The 23504-nt window shown below is 34.6% G+C and overlaps 1 protein-coding gene across 8 annotated transcripts in view; it reads right to left on the bottom strand.

The window, feature by feature from the left end:
* The window catches only part of LOC121320946 (dachshund homolog 1-like), a 159948-nt gene that overhangs the window by 91876 nt on the left and 44568 nt on the right, over window positions 1–23504 (bottom strand). For all 8 annotated transcript variants that reach the window (XM_041259774.1, XM_041259769.1, XM_041259770.1 and 5 more), the window contains exon 2: window positions 425–540. In XM_041259774.1, coding sequence (XP_041115708.1) covers window positions 425–540 — 116 coding nt within the window. The remainder of the gene's footprint in view (window positions 1–424; window positions 541–23504) is intronic.

Below are 23504 nucleotides of genomic sequence, written 5' to 3'. Positions count from 1 at the left end.
AATATTAATACAATTAAGGAATGTTATCTCCTTTACAATACAATTTTTTGTTTTGTTATACGTACTAATTGTTTATACTCAGTATACTCTGCCCAGTACCAAAGAATCATGCACCTTTAAGTGTAAACCTAGTGAGACCAATGTTTCATTTTGAGAAAATATCTGGTAGTAGCCAACAAGAAACCAATACAGTTGACACGTCTACAACAAACATTAAAATATCACAGTTGAAAGACCTGATTTGAATTGCTAGTAGATGAAAGCTAAACCTTGTACAACATCCAATGTCTTTGCATTTCTTTGTTTGTTTGTTTTGTGCCGATAATTTGCCATTTGAAAACCGTTGGTTGCTGAGAAACCAGTTTATACTCTGAGGCAAGTGAGGAAATAGTAAGCGTATTTCTGAAGACAGAGACACATTTACCTGTAGGAGCAATGATTCCTGGTGACATGAGACCTGGGACAGTATGTGGCATGATGTGCTGATTCTCTGGGGACGTCACACTCTGCGTCCTCTTGGGAGGCCTCCCGGGTCTAGAGCTAAAATTAAAAGAAAAACAAAACAAAAACCTTTCACTTGTACTGCTATCTTGAACAGATTCTATTGAAAGTGCCAACATATTCTGTAAATAAATGTATTTCAAGGACAGTTGCTTTTGCAGTTAGATGTAATAGACTTCCATTACTAATTAGATTACATGCTGAATTCATTTCCTTCACTGAAGATCAACCGCTTTTGATGCATAATTCATAGCCAGCACCTCGTTACCTGCTCCTTGGTATTAATACCCAGACACCATTTGAATTGCCTCGTTTGCATATGCTAAAATTCAGCACGTAGCTTTCAGCTTGAAAATTACATGTTAACTTGTAATAATTATTGCAGTCAGGCTGCTGTTGATTTATGAGACCAAATATGTGTAGTTCTTGTAATGAATGATATTTTAAGGTTCTTCAGGAAATTAAAAGGCAATGGCTGCCTAAGGAAATGTTCTCCTAGTTTGATTTAACACTACAGTTAGCTGGAAGGTTGTATGAGAGAGGGATTCAGACCTGTAGTACATTTCTGATGAGATGTTTTATTACTTCACACAGCCGGCCTAGTATCTTGATGATAAATTACAATAACTGCCTAATCTGGTGGAAAAGGTCTCTGCAGCATTTTCATTTTCTTTCTTTTTCAAGGATCATCAAGTTATACTTTAACTTATTTCTGCCTGTGCGAGTTCTCCATTGTAACACCTTTTAACAATACAGTATGGCTCCAGTGCCTTCAAATCAACAAATCAATACAATTGATGTTAATTTGTGTTTACTGCGCTCTGCTTATCCTATGTTAACATAATCCCAGAAGTAAGAATACTGTTTGGGTTCTTTGTTTTTTGGAGGGCTTTTGATTGAAATGAGTTACAATAAAAGCCTATTGTGTAAAATTCCATTGTCCACAATTTTATGTAAAAAGTAATTGACTACAGCCCCTTTCACACTGGCATGATCTACTCGGGTCAGAACCTACCCGGGTAGGACCTGGTGTCATGCGGGTGGGGTACGCAATTTCACACTACTTTTGATAAAGCAGGGTTGACCTGGGTAACAGACCCAAGTACACAATACGTGTATCAATGCCCCGGAAGCAGCTTGTTACTGACGCTTCACTCGAAGCTTCTCTGGATTGAACCGTCGGCCACATTTTTAATTAGAGCAAATGCTTCTTCATCCCTGCTGCAATCTGACTCATGCTGTGTCTCAATCAACAAAAATATGGCTAAACAGAATAAACAGAAACGTTCCCTGCGGAAGTGAAACTTCCACGGAGGCGTGGCTGTTTGTTATCACGTCGGCTCACGAATAACCGACAGGCAGTTTGTCTCGCTCAACCCGGGTTAAAGCATGTCAACCCACATCCTGAGGTGGGTCACCCGGGTCCAACTCAGGTACATGATTTCACACTATGCATGATTGTGACTCAGTTAGTCAGGACCAGGTTCCAAACCCGGGTAGGACTGCCAGTGTGAAAGGGTCTTACGATTCCTTTTAGAATTTTCAGAACCTTTTTAAAAATCAATGTGACTGAAGAAATATAATGTTGCAGCCCATTTAAAGTGGAGGTCAGGGGCTTTTAAATAAGGGAGGCTCTTAGATTAGGATATTACTTTCATCAAAATGTTCATGGTTCCACTATGTTCAGATAGAACCTTTAACTCAACATACTTCAACATTAACATCTAGCTGTGCTATATAATATTGTGCCATGGCAATAGTCAGGGCAGCAATTTTCTTTTTTGCAAAATAATTGTTCTGCCTCCTTAAAGACCACTGTATGCCATGTAAGTTTTCATGACATCAGCTCATTCACTTCCCTATAGTCTGGTAAAACTGGAAAAGGTTATTTTACCTGAATCTGTTTGAACCTTGAAATAATGTTATGAGATGTAGTTGATCTGCCCTGGCTCATGTAACAGTTTTGTCTTAAAACAAAACTACAGAGATATAAAAAATAGTTCACAGTGAAGTCACAGCATATAGAACATGTATTATAAATATGTATTATTTACTCTGTATTACTTTCAGCTTTATTTTTTTTACTGACTGAAGCAATCTGAAATCACTAAACAAAATGTTGTTAGCTATTTTTTCACTTGCTGATGTTTTCACCAAAAATAAAGCAAGGCTTTTACTGACTGAGACAGTCTATGGTACAGCCAAACAATAATGAATCAAAGTCACCTAAAACACAAAGCACAAGCAAAATGACATAACCCTTTATATGATATGTTCTTTCCCACCATTTAGGTAAATATTTTCTCACTGTACTGCACTGGTGTGACAACTCCAAGATTGATGGGGTAGGAACAGGAAGTGATGCTGATTAAAAAGGAATGATTAAACAACTGGAAATCAGAACAAACTGACTACAGCAATGGGATATAGGATGAGATGCTATGTACCTGGTCTTTTTAATGATAATTGACTTAATAACACATTTTTAAATATCAGATTTAATTGAGAAGGGAATTCATTAACATAAAGCTTTTTTTTTTTTTTTTTTTTAACTACCGGTTTCCAGAACACTAATTGAACACCTAAATAGCAAATGCATTCTTGCTATTAGGTTTTTTACTTGTCTTTAAAATAGCTCGGATGTCCTTGCATATGTTTGTTTTTCAGACATAAAAACCATCTGGCTCTTCGGAAATAAGATTTCTCCTATTTAACTAAGGAATACATTACTCTAATAGTAAACATGATTTATACAGTGCTCGGTGTTTCCCTTTCGTTCTCCTAAACTGAATTATGCTTAAATGTCAGTCATGGAAGCTCAAGTTTAAATGATCTACAACGCATCGAAATCTAACATTGCTCAGAAAATGTTCAGTGACTTTTGAATGCTGATTCAAATACATTAAACAGAAATGTTAGATACATCATTTTTTGGGTGCCCTGAATAACAATTGATGGAAACAAAAAGTCCCATAACAATGTTCAAGTCACCACAGAAATCTACTAAAGTCTTGATCAACCAAAAGGTCTGTTATGTGCTAAGTCAATGCCATCTAGTCCACAGCTAGTGTACTGTGTCAAGTATCATTCAATACAGTTAACTTTTGATTACTAGCAAAAGAAAGTGGCTGTGCACTTCGCACACCCCTTGGTTTATCTAGCCTTTATTAGATGTATATGGTGACTCTACTGGTACAAACTCAAATCCAGGACTGAAGTGCAGAGAACATTATCTAGGATACATTATTCAAAATAAGGAACTCAATACAAAATCTAATGAACTATGTTTGTACCCTTTCAAAATCCAGCTGGCCTCTCTAATAGCAGAATTGAAAATCTGAACTTTCTTCTCATGATGTATGTCCTGCGTATTTAGACGTGCCATCTGTAATAATGCATGCCATCAAATGTGGCTAACAATCAATACTTGTGTACATATTCTGAGAACATTTAGAATGTTCAGTAATTTAATGCAAAAGAAAAAGGAAAATAACTCCCTAATTTGCTAGGTATAGCTTCAGCAAGACAGTTTTAATTGAATCACCTCTTAGAGATTCAAACTACCTGTTCATACAGATTCTGAGTGCTTTAGTCAAGTTTGGGGCTGTGTAAACAATAGGCTTGTATAACTAAATTTATTAGGCTATAATTTTTTTTATTTTTTTTATTGACTTATTTATTGTTCAATACTGAGGTCTGGAAAGAACAAATGAAACAAATATGAACGTTTACCAAAACGGAACATATGTGCTTTCCTTCAGAGGCGATCCCAGGATATTCTTCTATTTACACTAGAGATAAATCGCTGGGTTTATTTTCCTGACTTCAATTTATAAAGAAATCCAGTACACTACCTTCAGGGTCCAAGCCACTAATATGTTACAAATACAGGATTGCTCCCATTTTTGTTGTGTAACCATGGCAAAAGAAAATAGAAATGCACTTTCCCTGAACCGTGTTTCTTTTAATGGACTTGGTCCATGTTGACCTAGCAGTGCAAGCTGGAACCCGATACTATCGGACAGACTGCTGCTAAACAATCAGATTAACGGCAAACTATACACTCCATTACAGTACCAATTTCAGCACAACAAAGCCATTAGAGCACAACTCCCTATTTCTATTAATCGTTCCTTTTTTCGCACTGTTGTAGGAAAACTACAATTAAGTTAAACATTCAATACCAGTATGCGATTCTACCTTTGAGCTCCACCAGTAAAAAGTGATCGCTTCTCCTCAAGTTGATAGCGCTTTTTTCACTAGGGTTATATTATATATATATATATATATATATATATATATATATATATATATATATATATATATATATATATATATATATATATATAATATATTGCTATATCATTATATACAACAGTGTACTGTTTGTAAATGTCACCTAAACAGGATGACATCCTTAATTTACATTTAGTGATTCAGGTGGCCACTTATTGTTATCAAGACTCCAGTCACATCCGATGTATTCTATGATAGGGAAAGTTAGTAAGGTAACTGGGGGTCAAATTATTTTCTTCGGACTGGGGTTATAAAAAAAAAAAAAAAAAAAAAAAAAAAAGGCTTTTCTAAGGCCAAGGGAAGCTGCATACAGGTGTATTATAAGTTTCTTTTGGTACTACTGTATGTACTGCCGTTGAGTGATTATAGTTATGGATGATGATGATGAGAACGTGGCATTTGCTGTGTAGAAGCCCCTGGTGGCAATATTAGTACATTTTATCACAAGCCACAGTAATGGCTGCTTCTCTCTCTGTGCCATCTTTTTAAACTGGTGGCCCCCTTTCCTGCTTCAAAGCTTCACTGCTCTTGCCTGGTACAATGCCTTCTTTTTTCACTATACAGCACATCATCTTTAACATTACACTCCTGCTTCTCTAAACAAAGGCTTTTCCATCAAACCGCCAATCAGACCTTATAAAATATTAACTCTATGTCATTGCCCTTTTTAAAATCTCTCACCTAGAATTCCCTAATTGTTCCCTTTCTTTATCTCTCTGTACCAGAGAGTAAATAAATTAACAAAATAGCTTTTATCGCAGAGAATAACCTTTTAACTGAGGGATTATCGCTGGTTTATTTTTCATTTCTTTTACAGCAGATAGCAGTGCATGCCTCATTGATTAGTTTGCTGAGGTGGTGACCAGCAATGAAAACAAGGTCTTTCAGATATTGCCAGGAACTGGTTCTTTTTTTCTTTTCTTCAAATCATTAAAAAAAAAAAAAAAAACGGTTCCACACAATGCTAGGTGAATTACAACAGAAAGTCACGGGTCAATCAATTTATATTAAAATTAACAAAAACTGGTTCTTTTTTTCTTTTCCTCATTGATTAGTTTGCTGAGGTGGTGACCAGCAATGAAAACAAGGTCTTTCAGATATTGCCAGGAACTGGTTCTTTTTTTCTTTTCTTCAAATCATTAAAAAAAAAAAAAAAAAAAAAACGGTTCCACACAATGCTAGGTGAATTACATTTCTTGGATACAGAAAGTCACGGGTCAAAAGAGGTTTGTTTGTTTATTTCAATCAGATTGTGCTACAATTTACTTTCAATATACACAATTCCCAAGACCTGTTATCTATTTTTTATTTTTATTTTTTTTTGCTAAGGTACAAGGACAACAACTTTCTCTGTTATAAATCAGTAACCAATTACAGTCAGTCCATGATAAAATCAGCACATGACAATCATGCTGTGTGAAACTATACCCAGTCTGTCATTCAAAGTCATAGAAATTGTTTTATGTTTTTAGGGATGATGTGTAAATGCATTATTATTATTATTATTATTATTATTATTATTATTATTATTATTATTATTATTATTATTATTATTATCATACAGATATAAGAGCTATATTCGTAATAGCTAAACTCCTCTATCAGCATTTGAACCGATAATAAAGCTTGTTATCTTGTGAACAAAAACATAATACGATTATTATACAATTCCTTACGTCATTCCCGTAGCCTTCAGCATTAAGAATGCTTTTTAAAAGGTTTAGAAAAAAAGCACATTTAAAAATGGTGCTGTAAAACTATAATATAAAAATACTGTTGATACTGTTGTTCAGGATTCTTTTTCTCAAACAAGCACAAGATTTTACAGACATAGTCAGCTCTATTTACAATACAGCACTCCATCTAAATGAAAAGATTGTGATAAAGGTCAAACAGTGGTACATAACATGCTATTATGCTCCCTTGTACAGTATTTATCAATCCCACACTGTGATCTCTATCAGCTAGTTGATTTGCATTGAGCTGCAGTTGGTTTATCTCAACCAACTTTTCCTCACACCTGTCAGAATGTTCCTACACCCGTAGTTGTAGCTGTGTTATCAGATAGTGATAAATGAATTATGTGTAAGAACGGTCCTCTATATATATATATATATTATATATATATATATAATATATATATATATATATATATATATTATATATAATTTGCTTATTCACAGCTGCTTCCTGTTGTAAACACTTTACTTTTGTTCTCAACATTAAATAAGATCAAATAGGAGAATCAAAGGGAAAAGGGTACTTCAAGCTGAACAGGGCTTTTAATCTCTCAACAGCCCCTAAGTAGCTTGTTACATTAAAACAAAATACAAAGGGACCAAGTGTGCTTTCTGTTCTCTTTTGGAACAATATAATTTACTGATAAAAAAAAAAAAAAACATTACTTCTCTGTAACTAAAACATTAGGATGTTTTGTCTATCTCTGTCAAAGCATTAACCCCTGAGGCCACAGAGATATTCTCTTTATACAGTAATCTTTTTACATATTTACATTTCAGTGACTTATCATTGTCATCCTATTAAACCTTTACCTGCCTCTTGTTTTGCATTTTTCCCATTACAATTAAGTTTCACTTCAGCACAAAGAGGCTCTTTGCTGACTGTGTTTGCATCCATGTTAGGTGGTTTCTGAGGTGTCTTTTCATGAGCCTTGTCCCATATGTATAGTCTATAAATGGCTGCCACACTTTTTGGCTGTGTGTCTTTCACCCATACATGTTAGACTGCTATAATGGAAACAGTACTCTTCATATAGAATCGATACTCCCAATACAAAGCTGCATTTTCACAGGTGAGAGCCAATGCAATGTCTTTATTTTTTTTTTTTTTTTGGTGGCAGGTAATTCTGCTGCATGTGCTAAAGATTACAGTTAGCTTTAGATACATGTAACAAGAGGACAAGAATCCTGCCTATCTTCTGTGCTAGTCTAGTGTCATTAATTTGATAGTTGGTAAACTACTCTTTAATCCTGTTTTCAGTGATACAATACATTTCCCACAGCCAGACTGGAACAATTTAAGGTCGTATCTCATTGAATGAGGTGGCACTTGGTTCTATGAGTTCAGTGGCTTTGGAGGTGCGCTATGGTTACAGTATATGACAGTGGGGCTCTTGGGGTGTAATTTGTATAATATAGTCTTGCTTTGGAAAGTGTAATGGATGACGGATACATATTGACAAGTCATATTGGAATATATGTCATTCACGGGAAAGTTCACTCATGAAAACAAAAGTACATGGATTTAGCATCACATACAGTCTTGAAAAAGTACCAATTAAATTAATAAAAGAGAACATGAATTACTAGAAGAGAGTTTGATAATGCCTATTTTTAAAAGCCCTAATGTATTATTACTAGAAACAGCTGATTGCATTATTGTGTACACTAATTATAAAGGCACCAGTATTATTTTTGTATCATTTCTATTAACACTAAAAAGGACTGAACAGAATTGGGACATGGGAATTGATGAAGAATTTCTAATTGGTTGACTTTTTTCATTCCTAATGGAAAATATATATTTTTTAATTAAACAGATACTGTACATAATGTTATAAATCAGATACTGCTAAACGTAAAGCAGTTAATCAAATGTATTAAAATGAGCAGTTCCAGGAAAGTCAAAATGAGATTTTTAGATATAATTTTGTTTTCAATATTTATTAATTACAGTCCCTTTGGTTAACAAAACAGAACAGGTCTTATCTTACAACTGTAAAAAAATTTAATAGAACTGCTTTGAGTGATCTCTCATTTTCATGAACTGCATTGCATGTGAAACAAGTCTTCAAAAACAAGGCTTTAAAAACTTACCAGTCAGGGTGCCTTTGAGGATATTTAATTAAAATCTAATCCTGCATTCATTAAGGCTCACATAAATTAAGCTGTCATTCATAAGATTTATGGATTCTCATTTGCATATTGCATACAATTCATCAATTACTCAAGTATGAAAGGAGCACATTTCCCTTGGAGCTGCCTGCTACCCTGCCAACATTTAAAATGAGAGAAAGAGCAAGACTGTCAGACATTCGAACAAACTTTCCTCACAATGTCTGCTTCTTGATTAATCTAATTTTCTAGCCATCTCTTACACAATTTTATAACAGTCCAGCTGCAGTTTTCAATTATGTCTCCTGTCTTCACAACAAACTTTCTTCTTGTTTTTTTGGTGCCACTGAATATAGGGGTGATTTTTATATGTTAGTGCTCTATCAGAGTTGCTTGCACTATATAATAGTTCTCAGTAAGTGTTCTGTAAAGAAAGTGTTAAGTTGTACATTTTAAGGGTTTTACGCTGAGCTGGTTATACAAATTAAATTAATTCAATAATATACCAAGTATTTAAGGAAATGGAAATTATTGAAGGAATGACATATTTTATTTGTCCAGCCAAAGTGCAATGATACATAATATATATTTTTGTAAACCATCAGCACATTCATTTTTTTTTTTTTTTAACTTAGAGAACTCTTAAATGTTCATCGAAAGGGAATAATATTAATTTAAAAGCCTAGTGCTGTAACACAAACATAACCTCCACAGTATTTCCTGTCACATTTCAACTCTTTTGACAGATTGCAAAGGGAACATTTACTGCCAGACAAATCCAATCTCTGTTTTCTGGGAGTTGCAGTGGGAAAAAATGGTATGGAACTAGTAAGTGCTAAAAGCACACCAGGCATGAACATGTGTGAAAAATAAACAGATGACTTGAAGTTTAATGAGAAACATGAGGTCATTAATATGCAGGATTAATAAAAGTCTTGCTAAATCACAAGCATGGGCAGCAAAACTCTTCGGCTGGTGTCAGAGCAAGTTATTCCGAGATTGCTGTTTGATTTTTTTTCTACCTTTTTCAATTTCCCCATGTGTTCTACAGTGGATACTTAGCACAAGCTATCTGTCCAAGCTGCTCCAAGATGTGTGCAATAAGAAAATCATTTTCACCATATACAATCACCTAGAGCTATGGTCAAAAGTTTTGCATCACCTAATAGAATTAATTCATTTTGCTTTAGAAAGTCGAATGAAACCTGCTGAATAATGTTATGTTAACCTATATACCACTTTGTAGTTTTCCATATACTTCATGAAAAACTGACAAAAATTGAAAAAAATGTGACATTTTGAAGTCTAACATGAGATAATGTACTACTATTATGGCTTCTGGTAGACTTTTGCAATATCATTTTGTAGTTTCTTTGATTACACGTTAAATAAAAGATCTAAATTATGTTTATATATATATTATGTTTTTCTAAATTATGTCTCAGTCCTAAAATTCTAGATGATGCAATACGTTTGGCCATAGCGGTAGATTGATTTTTTTTTTTTGTTGTTGTTTTTTTTTCTAAATCCAGACCACCTGTTCCGCGCCACAAATTATGTCCTTAACAAAAGGCAATGATGAAAAAAAAAACAATAATTGCCACACATGTGTGTTACAGAGTTCTGTTGCACCTGACAACTCCACACTGGCAGCAGTTGTTTCTATTTGACCTTTTTTATTGTGTACAAAGGGACATTAAAACAAAGACCAGTGTAAATGTCATTAAGCAGAATAAACAATGGTGCATGAACTGGAAAAAAAAAACATTCAAGCATTTCCAGTACTGTAGTATTTTGAATATAGACAGACTTTGTATGCAGTTATTTATGCATATATACAGTGCCTATAGAAAGTCTGCACCATTTCAAAATTGTCAACATTTGTTGCCTTATAGCCTGGAATTAAAATGCATTATATATATATATATATATATATATATATATATATATATATATATATATATATATATATATATATATATATATAGTTTTTGTCATTGATCTACACATCCTACCCAACAACTTCCAAGTGAAAAAAATATTCTGGATTTTTTTTAGAAAATCAATTAAAAATAAAAACTGAAATAGTTTAGCTGGATAAGTGTCCACTCCCCCTTGGAATATCAATACTAAAGTAGCTCAGGTGTATCCAATCACCTTCAAAATCACACAACAAGTTAATTGGCCTCCACCTGTGTTAAATTGTAGTGATTCACATGATTTCAGGATAAATTCAGCAGTTCTTGTAGGTTCCCTCTGCTGGGTAATGAATTGCAAAGCAAACACTCACCCATGAGCACCAAGGAGCTTTAAAAAGAACGCCAAGGACAAAGTTGTGGAAAGGCATAGATCAGGGGATGGGCATAAAAAGATTTCAAAGGCCTTGAATATCCCTTGGAGCACGGTCAAGATGATTATTAAGACATGGAAGGTGTAACGCACTACCAAGACCCTGCCTAGATCAGGCCATCCCTCCAAACTGGATGACCGAGCAAGTAGGAGACTGATCAGAGAGGCTACCAAGAGGCCAAAGGCAGCTTTGAAAGCACTACAGGCTTTTATGGCCAAGACTGGTCAAAGTGAGCATGTGACAACAACATCCCAAGCACTCCACAAATCTGGCCTGTATGGTAGTGTGGCAAGAAGGAAGCAATTACTCAAGAAAGCATACATTGAATCCTGTTTGAAGTATGCAAAAAACACTCCAGAGATTCTGTAGCCACGTTGCAAAAAGTTTTGCGGTTTGACAAAATTAAAATGGAACTTTTTGGCTTAAATGCAAAGTGTTTGGTGCAAACCCAACACTGCACATCACTCAAAGAACACCATCCCTACTGTGAAGCATGGTGGTGGCAGCATCATGCTATGGGGATGTTTCTCATCGTCACTTGTCAGGATAGAAGGGAAAATGAATGCAGCAATGTACAAAAAAGTCTTTGAGGAAAACCTACTGCCCTCTGCAAGAAAGCTGAAAATGGGATGGAAGTTCACCTTTCAGCATGACAACAACCCAAAGCACACAGCCAAGCTACACTGGAGTGGCTAAGGAATTAAAATGTAAATGTCCTTGAGTGGCCTAGTCCACCTAAATCCAGTTGAAAATGTGTGGCATGACGTGAAGATTGCTGTCCATTAACGCTCCCCAAGGAACTTGACAGAGCTTGAACAGTTTTGTAAAGAAGAATGGTCAAATATTGCCAAATCTAGGTGTGCAAAGTTGGTAGAGACCTATCCCAACAGACTCGCAGCTTATCCAATTATGATATTTCAATTTTGTATTTTTAATATATCATTTTTTTCACAAGGAAAAAAAAATCCCCTTAAAAGTTTGGAGTATGGTATGTAGATCCTCATTTAAATGCATGAAACTCTGAGGCACTGACACAACAAAATGTGAAAAAAGTTCAAGGGGGTGTAGACTTTCTATAGGCACTATATATATATATATATATATATATATATATATATATATATATATATATATATATATAGAGAGAGAGAGAGAGAGAGAGAGAGAGAGAGAGAGAGAGAGAGAGAGAGAGAGAGAGAGAGAGAGACTTTTAAAATCCCTTTATTCTATAAAATAGAATACAAAATAAAAACTAAATAAAGCCATTATACCTAATCCCTCATATAACTTCTATTGAAATGACATTACACGTCAAACATAATAGTCATCAGTATACTATGTTAAACATTTGTAAGTGTATGTTATTTGTATATTATTATTATATTATTATTATTATTATTATTATTATTATTATTATTATTATTATTATTATTATTATCTATTTATTTGGTGGCACCTTTATTAGTTAATTGGTTTTAATGGAGAGATTAAATTAACCTTTGTGTAATGTGTTCAATCAATAATACTAACAGAACAGACAAAGACAAACTTGTCCTGGTAAAAACATATATTATTTTCATATTATAATATATATTCTCTGAAGATACGCAGTACATGTGAAATATAGAAACATACAGTAAACATATTTAAATTGTTGTTGCCTCCCACTCTACACACACACACACACAATGTTAGAGTACATATTACTTTCTGTCTATATTCAGTATACACAATAAAGGAAATGAAAATCTACTAATTACAGAATTTGTGATCTTTAGTAATTTTTACATTAAAAGTGTCAAAACCAAAACATGTTTTTTCAAGTAATCATTTTGAAAAACCTAGTCGCTGTAAGCAAGCTTACTTGAAGCATGAGTGTACACATTTTCTTTAGAATATATGTTAATGCAAATCAGCGTTATTTATGATTTCTAATAGATTGCATACCTGTATAGTCACTAAAATGCTCAGCACTAAAAGATGTTTGTCCAGCTTTTTGTTATTTATTTTAAAGATGTTTTGTGTGTCTCACAGATTCTAATTTAAGTTCGGCACGAATGTGGTTCCTTCAGTTTGTTTATTTTCCTACATCCAAACAGTTACAACAAAAAAAGGCAGCAATGTGTGGTCACATCATTAGTTCCTACAATAATTAGAAGAAGAAAAAAACTAATTTACGCAGAGACAAACACACACTTTATGTACAATTTAAACAGGAAGTCCTTAATGATTAACATTAATTGGACCAAGCATCAGCATCCTGTGTGAAACATTAAACAAAAATGATCTGCTGTTTATGTGCTTTTTCCTTTTTAATAATTAATGAAATGTAAATAATCGAGGGAATCCACAGTGCTTCATATTGTAAGAGGAAGGCAGATGTTTACATAATACTAGAACCTCTCTTTACAGAAGAAGGTTATGAATCTGCCCCATTTTCCCTGTTCAAAGTCAGAAATAATGGTGCCTGTTCCCCTGAGCCTACACTGCAAGAACTGTTTGCATATTTAGTTATTGTTTACGCTGCTCCAGTCATCTGCTGAAGTTCACTCTAATGTGGCCCTGATCAATTCTGCCAGCTGTGTTTAAGTGCTGTTTACAATAATAACATCACAGTGCATTTTTATTCAGAAACAACAGCTCTGACAACACCTCTGCGCAGTTAAGAAAAAATAAGTGGTTTGCCTAAACTAGTATCACAGTGAAACTCTTAAAGAGAACATTGGGTATCTGCTGGCATCTCTTAATGAATCTTTTTCAAATGCAGTCTCAATACTGTTTTCTTCTACTGTTTTACCAGAAAACGGGGGCTATGAGACTTGACAACGTCTTCTTGACAATCCAAACCAAGATGGGGTCGAGGATATTGTCAGGAAGGCACACGTAACTTTTGTCTCCAATCTAGATGCATCGTCAAGGGTGCTTGATGCAACCCAGATCACTAAACCTGGACAGCCCCAATTACTCCAGACCAGCCTCATCTGGCCCATGAGCCAGGTGAAGGTATTCTACTTCTTACCACATAAATGACTCATTACACTATATTGCATGCCTCAAAGCAACAGATGCTTTTTTTTTTTTTTTTTTTTTTTTAAGGTAAGAAAGCAAAATGTTAAACTCAGCAAATGTAGATGAAACTGTAAGATTGCTATGACAAAATTGCATCATTCGTAATGAATGGCTTCACATTACAGACATAAATCCTAAAAAATATATTGCCAGATTTCTCTGATAAATTGTTTGCAACATTCTCGAGACTAAACCCCTCAATTCTACCTTCTAGTAACTGAGGAACTGGAGATGTGACAGAATGAGGAATATCACAACCGACAGCTCCAACATGGCACAATTTCAGCAGATTAATATCTCACTGGGATAGAAGAAAAAAGGAGCTGGTATTAGTCTACACAGTGTATCACAGATGGGGTACATTTCTGTTTTCTGCACTCATGCTGAACCCAAGCAAAATTTTATAAATGTTGAAATGGGTTACACACTAGTACACACAGTGTAAAGTAATCATTGTTGCAGCGCTTGTTTAAAACTATTATTGCACATAGCTTAAAACTCCTGTACAACAGGAGTATGTCCTTGGAAATAAACTGTAATACCGAAGGGTAGATGTGCTAAGATGGGCCAATTGTAGAGGAAACATACATTTTGTCGTATGTAGTAAGAGAATATATGTTAATCAAAAGAGCCGCAATATACTAATTTAAATATTAGTTGCGTCTTCTTAGAGCGATCTCAAGCATTATATATTGCGAGAGTCGTACAACATTGTTCAAATAAATAGCAACAGTTGAGTTGTGGTTTGCTGCAGCAGAGGGAGCCCAAAGGATAACGTCTATACATGCAAGGGTGCAAGAATCAAAATAACATTGTTTTTGTTAAATGAAAACTGTACAATGCATTCTGTTCTGTCTTCATTTTACCTATTTTAATACTGTTAAATATACAGTATAAAAATGAAAGGCAGTTTAATCCCATTAGATTCTATAATGGGGCACCCACCTTCACCCCAAAAAAGCTTTTCATAATCATACAGTAGCCCCTCGCTAAACCGGACATGTTTGTCCTACATAAGGAGGTGTCAGGTTTAAAAACAATAAAATAGAATCATATTCACATATATTTATAGTGTTCAATGCATTCTAAATGTAAAGCATTACACCGAAATAACACTAATGTGTTTTGGGTAGGCTTCACATTAAATTATGTAAAAATATAAATCTGCACAGAAGGCCTATACGGTAGTAAAATCAAATGAATACCTAGCACACTTTCTTTTTACTTTAGTCTACCAGTAACACAAAATAAACAATGGTGTTGTATTGTACACATTGGTGTACAATGCGAATAAAAGATTATTTTAAATTGATACTAAATGATTTTAGCATTTTTTTTTTTTAATTACTATTATTTTTAACTTGGCCTACTTAGTAGCCTAGACAATTAACACAAAATAGATCATGGTCCATAAAGATGCTCAGAATGAGCTAGAGGGGTTAGTGGCACATATGTGCAGTCTATTGCTCTCAATACGTTGGGGAAACCAGAAATGACATACAAATTTGTTTTCAAGGCTTGTAAGTACACCCTGACTTTAGTGAAAATTAGGTACTTGTGCGTTCACCTCAAAAATACATTAAGCACAACTGGCGAAAAAAAGCTCACTGGGAAATGCCAGCAACAATTGTGACTGTTTAAAACACGCTTTCAAAAGTTCTTAAGAAATGCAATTGTAAGTCTCTGCAGCTTTAGTATATCTCATAATAATAATAATAATAATAATAATAATAATAATAATAATAATAATAATAATATCTCAGTCCCTTTTTCATGAATTTATGCAGGAACGTCCTTAATTACATATTTATCTAAAGTTGAACCGCATAGAAAAACTGCTGCCTCAAAGCATACCCTAAAAAGTCGCTAACAGCATTGCGCATGTTTAGTTCATTTCACCCTAGAATTTTGACTTGTTTGCAACTGGTCTGCGACTATTGTGACTTGCGCAATACTTTAGTACATCTCACCCTGCGTGTACACTGATGCTCCATTCAATTAGTTATAAGAAGACAAAAAGTGTCATCACATGTTATTAAAAGATCACAATACCCAGAAGAGAGCTAAGATTTTTTGGATGCTATTTGCGTTTAATTCTTAAACAACGTTTTCCATCGCTTCCCTAATCCTTTTAATGGTACTGTAAGTGTAAAGTCTAATAAACACTTGCAAATAGATTGCTTGAGTAATTACTTAACTACAGAGTGTTTTGACAGAAAAAAAAAACAATGGTTACTGGAGCTTAAGAGTGGCTTTCATTCCATAAAAAAAAAAGAATCAGTTGAATGATTTCTTGGTGAGGTAACATGAAGTGTAAATAAAAAATATAAAAATTAGGCATGGTTCAAGTACTGTAATGTTACAGGAACCAAAGGAATTTCATTTTGATACTTCTCTTGATATAAGGGACTGACCAACATAGCCTTGATGTGGAAAATAAAGATTAAAGTGGGTGGATCACTTTTAAACCGATAAAGGAGCAAAGTACATGAGCCCAGGCAGAGCTGGCTTGTAGATACATGAACAACATAAGGAGACCACCATCCGCAAGAAAGCCATGATGAAGAATATCAGGTGTCACAGGCTTGTTTCACTGGAACCTTTCCCTCACATCTCAGCTGTGCATATTGGCTACCTTCTACACAAGCATCACGTTTGTAAGCTTGACCATGCCAAATCCCAAATCCCTCAAGGGCCTTTACATCAGCCTCCTGGTGTAGCTCAGGTCCCCAGTTCAGCATTAAAGAAATAAAGACATCAACGAAATGAAACAGGAAGCTTGTTTATGCTCCCATTGGGAGCTCCAGCAGGGTAGGGTGATGATGTGAGCACATGAGCAGCTATGGGAATTACATGAGATTTAGAATATCTAAGTAATTCAACAGCATTAATAAAACCACAGGTATGAACCATGCTGTCTAACTGACTTGTCTTGTTCTATTTAATGTACATTTCAGGGGGTTCTGGGAAGTCACACTGGCACCACTGCCTAAGTCACATTCACTTCTGTGTTCTGTAGATTTCTATTGCAATAGTACATTAAACAGGTAAGAAATTAACTTTAGGCATATATACTGTGGATTACATAACGTATGCCTTAACGCCCACTGTGGCCTCTACAACGCTTTTTTATTTTTGTCAAAGCACTGTGCGACTGCACAATTGTGGTGGGTGCCTTAGTCTGTGGCTCTGAGTCTCTCATCACACCCCAGGTGTACAATTATGTCAGCCTAATGAACACCTTGTCATTACTTATTCTTTTTTTTAATGCACTGAAAAAGCAGTTAACTGTAGCAGGCATTAATACTGTGCAAAAGCACCCACATTAGTTTCATATTAACACTGCAGATTTATATTGGGGCTGTGATAAAGTGCCTATTAGCACTAGTGTATGGTTTTATTAACATATCTAATATGCATGTAGTACTCACCTCCTAGTGTTAAATTAAAAGAAAATACAGAAAGCATATATTGCAGATCTGCCAGCTTAATGTAAACGTAACTTTGAGTCTGTTTTATTAACCATCAAAATCCAGCTAACTGAGATAGTATAGGGTCACAAAAAGACCTGTATTGGAAAGTCTCATAATGCATAATATCTTCTCTCACTGGGGAACTTAAGCCCCACAGCTGTCATTGGCAATAGGACCATCTCATGGTGAATACTCAAGGTTTGTTAAATGCTATTAAAGGAACACAGCATCCCTTGTGCAGAAAACTTGTCAGCATTTCATTAGAGACTGATAAACATATAATGCATAAGTGTCAAACACAGTGTCTGCTTTCTGACAGACTGGCAAGAATAGTATTTTGGGATCACTTTGCTGCAATAATTCCCATGCACAAGGCTGACAGAATGAATAATTTCAATGGGGGATGTCACAGAGATTCGGAATGTCTATACACTCGCACAAAAATAGCAAGAGATAAACTGGCTCACAATAGTGAGGAAGGCAAGTTATGTTTTCCTTTTCAGTGACAATAAAAGATACTGTTGGATAAAACATTTAACACAATAAATTGTGAAATTACCTTAACTGCAAAATACTATTCAGTTAACTGCCTCAGCTTTGTAAACTCTACTTTGGAAGTGCAAGTATAACTAATCCACAGTACCTGCAGAACACCAGGCTCAGAATGATACACCTGGGTGCCTTCTCCTAAATTTCTATCCAAAAATTTCTATCCACACATCAGATGTGTCATAAAAACAGTGTTACGGCTAAATGTACCTCAAAATCAGCTTTAAAACTAGATCATTGAAATTCCAGGGTATTTGGCTTTTCATTTTTTGATGGCCTGGCTATGACATATATAGACTGAAATGACAAATTAACAGTAATATTTTTAATCGTGCCTTTGGCATAGTAACAATTCTGAAGCTGTAGTTCCCAAGCCAGACAGCCATGTGTACTGTGCATCTCAGTTTGGCACTATGGATGCTATGTCATGTTGAGACATCTGTTTTTCTGTTGTTACTTTTTTTTTCAAGAAGAGATAGCGAAAGAATGTCACTAGGTTATTACAAGCCACAACTATATATGCTCCCAGATGAAAAAGACTTGGGTTTTTGACAACAAAAACCCAAGAGGTTTAGGCTGGGACCAAATCATGACTTTGACAACCCGCTAACCCCACTTAACAAAACTGTATTTAATAGAGTTTTCTTTTTTTGTAAGTATCTTATTTATTCTACTCATAAAAATAAAACTATTAAATACAGTATTGTTAAGTGTGGTTAGCGGGTTGTAAAAGTTTTGATTTGATCCCAGCCTTAGGCAGAGTCACTCATAAATCTCAAAACATTAACGTACAGCAATGTGTTATAATTCTTATTTCATCCCACAAAATAACTATAACCAAGAGAAAATCCAGATGTATACTACAATGCAGTTTAAATGTATGGCTAGGTCCTATTAAGACTGTGGGCAGTTTTAAAGTTGTTTATTGTTTAATATTTCAACTCCCAGTTGAGAAATAAAGAAACCTTCCACATATCGAGAACAAAAACGTGTAAACACATGTAGAGAAAAGTCATAAAACACCAGGTGGTTGCAGACCTGACAAGGTATGTAAATGTTATATCTTCTGGATGTAAAGAACATACAGTCATACAAAATCAATATAAAAACAAGTTTGCAGTTCATGAAAAGTTGAAATTATTGGGCTTTGAGGTGTTTGAAAACAAAAAAAAAAAAAAGTATTTGTTAAAGTCTTTAAAGTTTTGTGAATAAGGCCCAATGTTGCAAAACAATTACCAGTAATACACAACTTGGAGTGCCTCCACCACAGTTTGATTGTTCTTTCACAAGAAATGGTGAAGAATTTATTTAATACAAATCTGATTGGTGGATCCTATTCATAAAGCTTCAGCTCATTAGGTTGTTTTTTTTTTTTTTTATATATATATAAATATGTATATAAAATACAGTTTGACAAAATAGTTTTTTCAACAAAAAGTCTAAAACATTTTTTATGAATATTAAACATTTTGTAATGATTTATCTTAACCACCCAACAATTACAGTAATGATCATTGTTGAGTTGTGATCTTACCATACCCTAACTCTTAACCATATCATAATAGTTGTGTAATTGTTCCCAGTTAATAAAAAAGCATTACCAACTTTATTGTATTCTTATTAAATTTAACTAGTGGTTAATGTATAAATACTACTATAGTATTTCTTTTTTTAAAATTATTATTATTATTCTTAAAACTGACTCTCATTAAACTCATAAGAGACAATATCAGGAAATACAGGAAAGATTAACTTTTAAACATGCACACTGCATACCACTAGGATTCGGAACAAACTGAAATTCTGTCTAAAAAAAAAGAATATTAATATTATATAAATATTAATTTGAACGGCTGATGTAGTATCATATCTGGTGTGAAGCATTTATTGAGAAATATCCTGAGCTCAATAATTAAAAAAAGTGTCAGGTGAAAGTCCGACTCCCTTTCTCACAATTTCAGTTCTCACAGTCTGCTCTTTGTTCATCCTATTAACCTTCTAGCTGCTCAGTGTGTCTTTAAATTAAATCTTTAGCCCCTTACAAGTGAAATTAAAACTACAGTCCCCTGAGCAATTTTAATTATTCTTGTTCTAAAAAACTTCCACTTTGTCTGTCTTTTGTATTACAAAGTTACAGACTCCCACTCAGATAATATATGTGCCAAACTCTGTCATGCTTCACTCGATTGAGCCTATTTTCTGCAGCACTGTTAAATTCTCACCTTGCACTGCCCTTGTCATCAAGTCATTCAAGCACATAGCAAGGAGCACAGGAGTGTTTACTCATTTCCCAAGTACATTATCTCACACATTAATCAGCAGGGTGGAACTTCTGGACAACAGCAAATCTGTTACATTGCTTTTGACTGCAATAACCCTCAAGTTTCACTGTAATACACCTTGGACCGAGGAAATTCTTTTTTAAAGCCACTTCCAAATATCACCAGTGCTAAAAGTAATTCAAGGTAATGTATTTAGTTTCAGTACATTTTTTTTTTTTTTTTTAAGTATATGAAAAACAAAGTAAATAAATAAAATATTTATCATAATATTTGATCTGTGGTATAAAAACATTTAGTTAACGCACATTTTTCCACACTTTTTTTTTTTTTTTTTAAAAAAATAATATTGTTTAACCCTCATAAAACCATTGATGTATTCAATTAATTCCCATTCTTTCAAAATACAGCTGCTGAGCAGCAATAATTCAAATTGTTCATAAACGTATTACAACAGCAAATATGAAGTTATGTGACTAAAAATGTAAGTCCCTATACACTTTTGAAATGCACAAGTAAAAATGTGTACTGCATTTATATTTATATTTATTTATATTAAATCTGATAAAGGAAACAATACTTTGTTTTTGATATTTCTAAAAAAAAATCTCAGACAGTTTCTTCACAGACCAACTATTTTGAAATAAATTAAAAACATAACACACAGTAATATGTGTAGCTTTTCCAAATATTTGTTTCACTGTAACTATGAAGTCAAATCACACACAATGTAATATTTCAAGACAATAATGTAAAGCATATTGAAATATGAAAACTACAGTACTTATATTAACAAGGACTTAGAGAAACCCTAAAAACACACAAACAGCAGATAATCTGCAGCAACACAGTCAGTTTGTAAACAGATTTAAATTTAATTTAGTAAAGTGGTATGACCTAGAGAAGAGAACAGACTTTCTAAAGCAGTGCCACGTAAAACAAAGGCCATTTACTTTACTTCTGAGACACAGTACAAAGCATCTAACTTAGAACCAACTGAAAGCCATACCATGTGAATATGTCCTGAGGTATTGAACGCCTCAGGGCAATAAACATAATTGGACAGAATACAAACTAATTACCAGGTTTCTGAAGCAGCGTAATCAGAGCCCTTTAATGGAGAACAGGCTATTTGAAAAGATGTATAGCCATGGGCTCATGCACCAGGCCAGTGACTTGTTTGTGAAACATACACTTTATTGCCTGGTATGAGGGTTATAATGAGGTACAGACAACTGCAACATTATCCTTAATGATGTCATTCCATGTTTCAGTTGGACCCCCTGTCCTCTCACAATTAGTGTTTTCCCAGCTCTCCCAGAGGCTGCAATGTCACTGGAAAAACATCTGAAATTCTAATAAATGAGCAATGTCAATAGTTTTGAAAGAGTTTAACCGTGAACAATAGACCCTTATGAGCCACAAGTAAGAACAAAATGGAGGGGGGTGGCAATGAGCTAGCACAATGTAGCCCTTTTTCTAGAGCAGCTTGTTATCAGGCAGTAAGCCGGGCCCTTTCAATCTGCATTTAAATACATTTCATTCCATTCACTCATTTGCATTAATTTCTCCCATTATATTGGAAAATGGCCGAATGTCTAGCCAGCACAATGTGGCAGCCTATCACAAGCAACCGGGACCCGCACCTGATGCCAATGTAGCCCGCTTGGCTCTTTTCATTGCCATTGCCCATTCTGACAACTGGAGCTCTTCACAGTCCAGGGGACTTTTCAATTGGATTTGCTTGTGGTGACAAAATTGTTGTGTTCGTTGAGAGGAGGGGGTTTTCTCTGACCAGGCATCTATCAGGCTGACATGGGAAAACGAGAGACGAAGGATTCTCAGTGGCTTCTGATTTCCACTATTTGTTCAGCATTAGGCCCACTTATCTCCTGAAGAAAAAGCAACATGTGGAGAGAAAGTGACAGGCAGAAATACACACTCGCTAACTGGCTCATTGTACACTGAAGACCTGTATTCAAAAGAGAGGGGCCCTCGAACACAGAAGCTGCTGCTCTGCCTCACTCAATTATCACAGCAAATTAAATATATAATTACTTTTTTCAAATAAACTGTTTGGCTGGACCAGTGAAGCAACAACCAAACTACGTCAAAAGCAAGAATTGATGTAATATAGCAGGGATGCATTTCTATATTATAGAAGTATAACACTGAACAACATATACATAGATCATTCATTTTAACATACCAACCTCATCTCATTTTTGTGCAAGAAAATATTAACTATGGCACCACACACACATAAAAACAGCAACTGACTTCATTGTCATAATTTTTTATAGACAATTTTAATAATCAATGTAATAACCATAGCTGTTAATCTTTTAAAGGAATTCAAACTGTTTTAAATGAAATTACGTGTAAAAAGTACATTGTACATAGAAATAAAATTAAATTAACTTTTAAAAGGACCAGAATGTTGTTGTTTTGTTTTTTTTCGCTTTTTTTTTTTAAATACAAATATTGATGACAGCAGTTGATGACAGCAGTCTGAAAAGAATTAGTAGATTAAATAAAAACACACAGGGGGAAATGACAGAAGGATCCCAGTGGCCCTTATGCATTAATCACTGCAGCGTCTTTGACCTTTCTTTTGCCAAGGGCAGAAAGCAAGGAGGAGGGTGGCCTGGGTTGTAGAGAAGAAAAAGCAGGAGGCTATAGAAATTCCAGAAGATGCCACAACACATTCCTAATGAAGAGTGAAATGAATCAGCTTCATGGATTGTTAGAGGAATCTGACATTCCCAGCCCCTAGGTGGTATCAACCGCTTCCAAATTCAGATAAAGATGGATAGGCCCCTTGCCCCCTTACACTTGATATTAAAAGAATTACAAAGACATATGCCCATTCTTTCTGTCTTTGAATGCAAAGCTGGTAATAGAAAAGCCAGGGCGATTGGGAAATACAAAAACACACCCAATACTATTTGTTGTCTTGATTAAGATTTAGGCTCAGTTATGCCTTCCGTTTTGCCCTGCATGAGGTACAATGTATTTTTAGTGTCACTGGTCTTCACAAATAAATATTGTAATGTGTATTATTTTAAATCTATTCCCCTGCAATGTTTCTAAAAACTTTTTCTTTCTTTTGCTAGGAAATAGAAAAACCACA

This window comes from Polyodon spathula, chromosome 9, assembly GCF_017654505.1.
Source record: "Polyodon spathula isolate WHYD16114869_AA chromosome 9, ASM1765450v1, whole genome shotgun sequence".
Taxonomy (NCBI): Eukaryota; Metazoa; Chordata; class Actinopteri; order Acipenseriformes; family Polyodontidae; genus Polyodon; species Polyodon spathula.
Note: the sequence above shows the minus strand (reverse complement) of the source record. Positions and strands in the feature narration are given on the sequence as shown.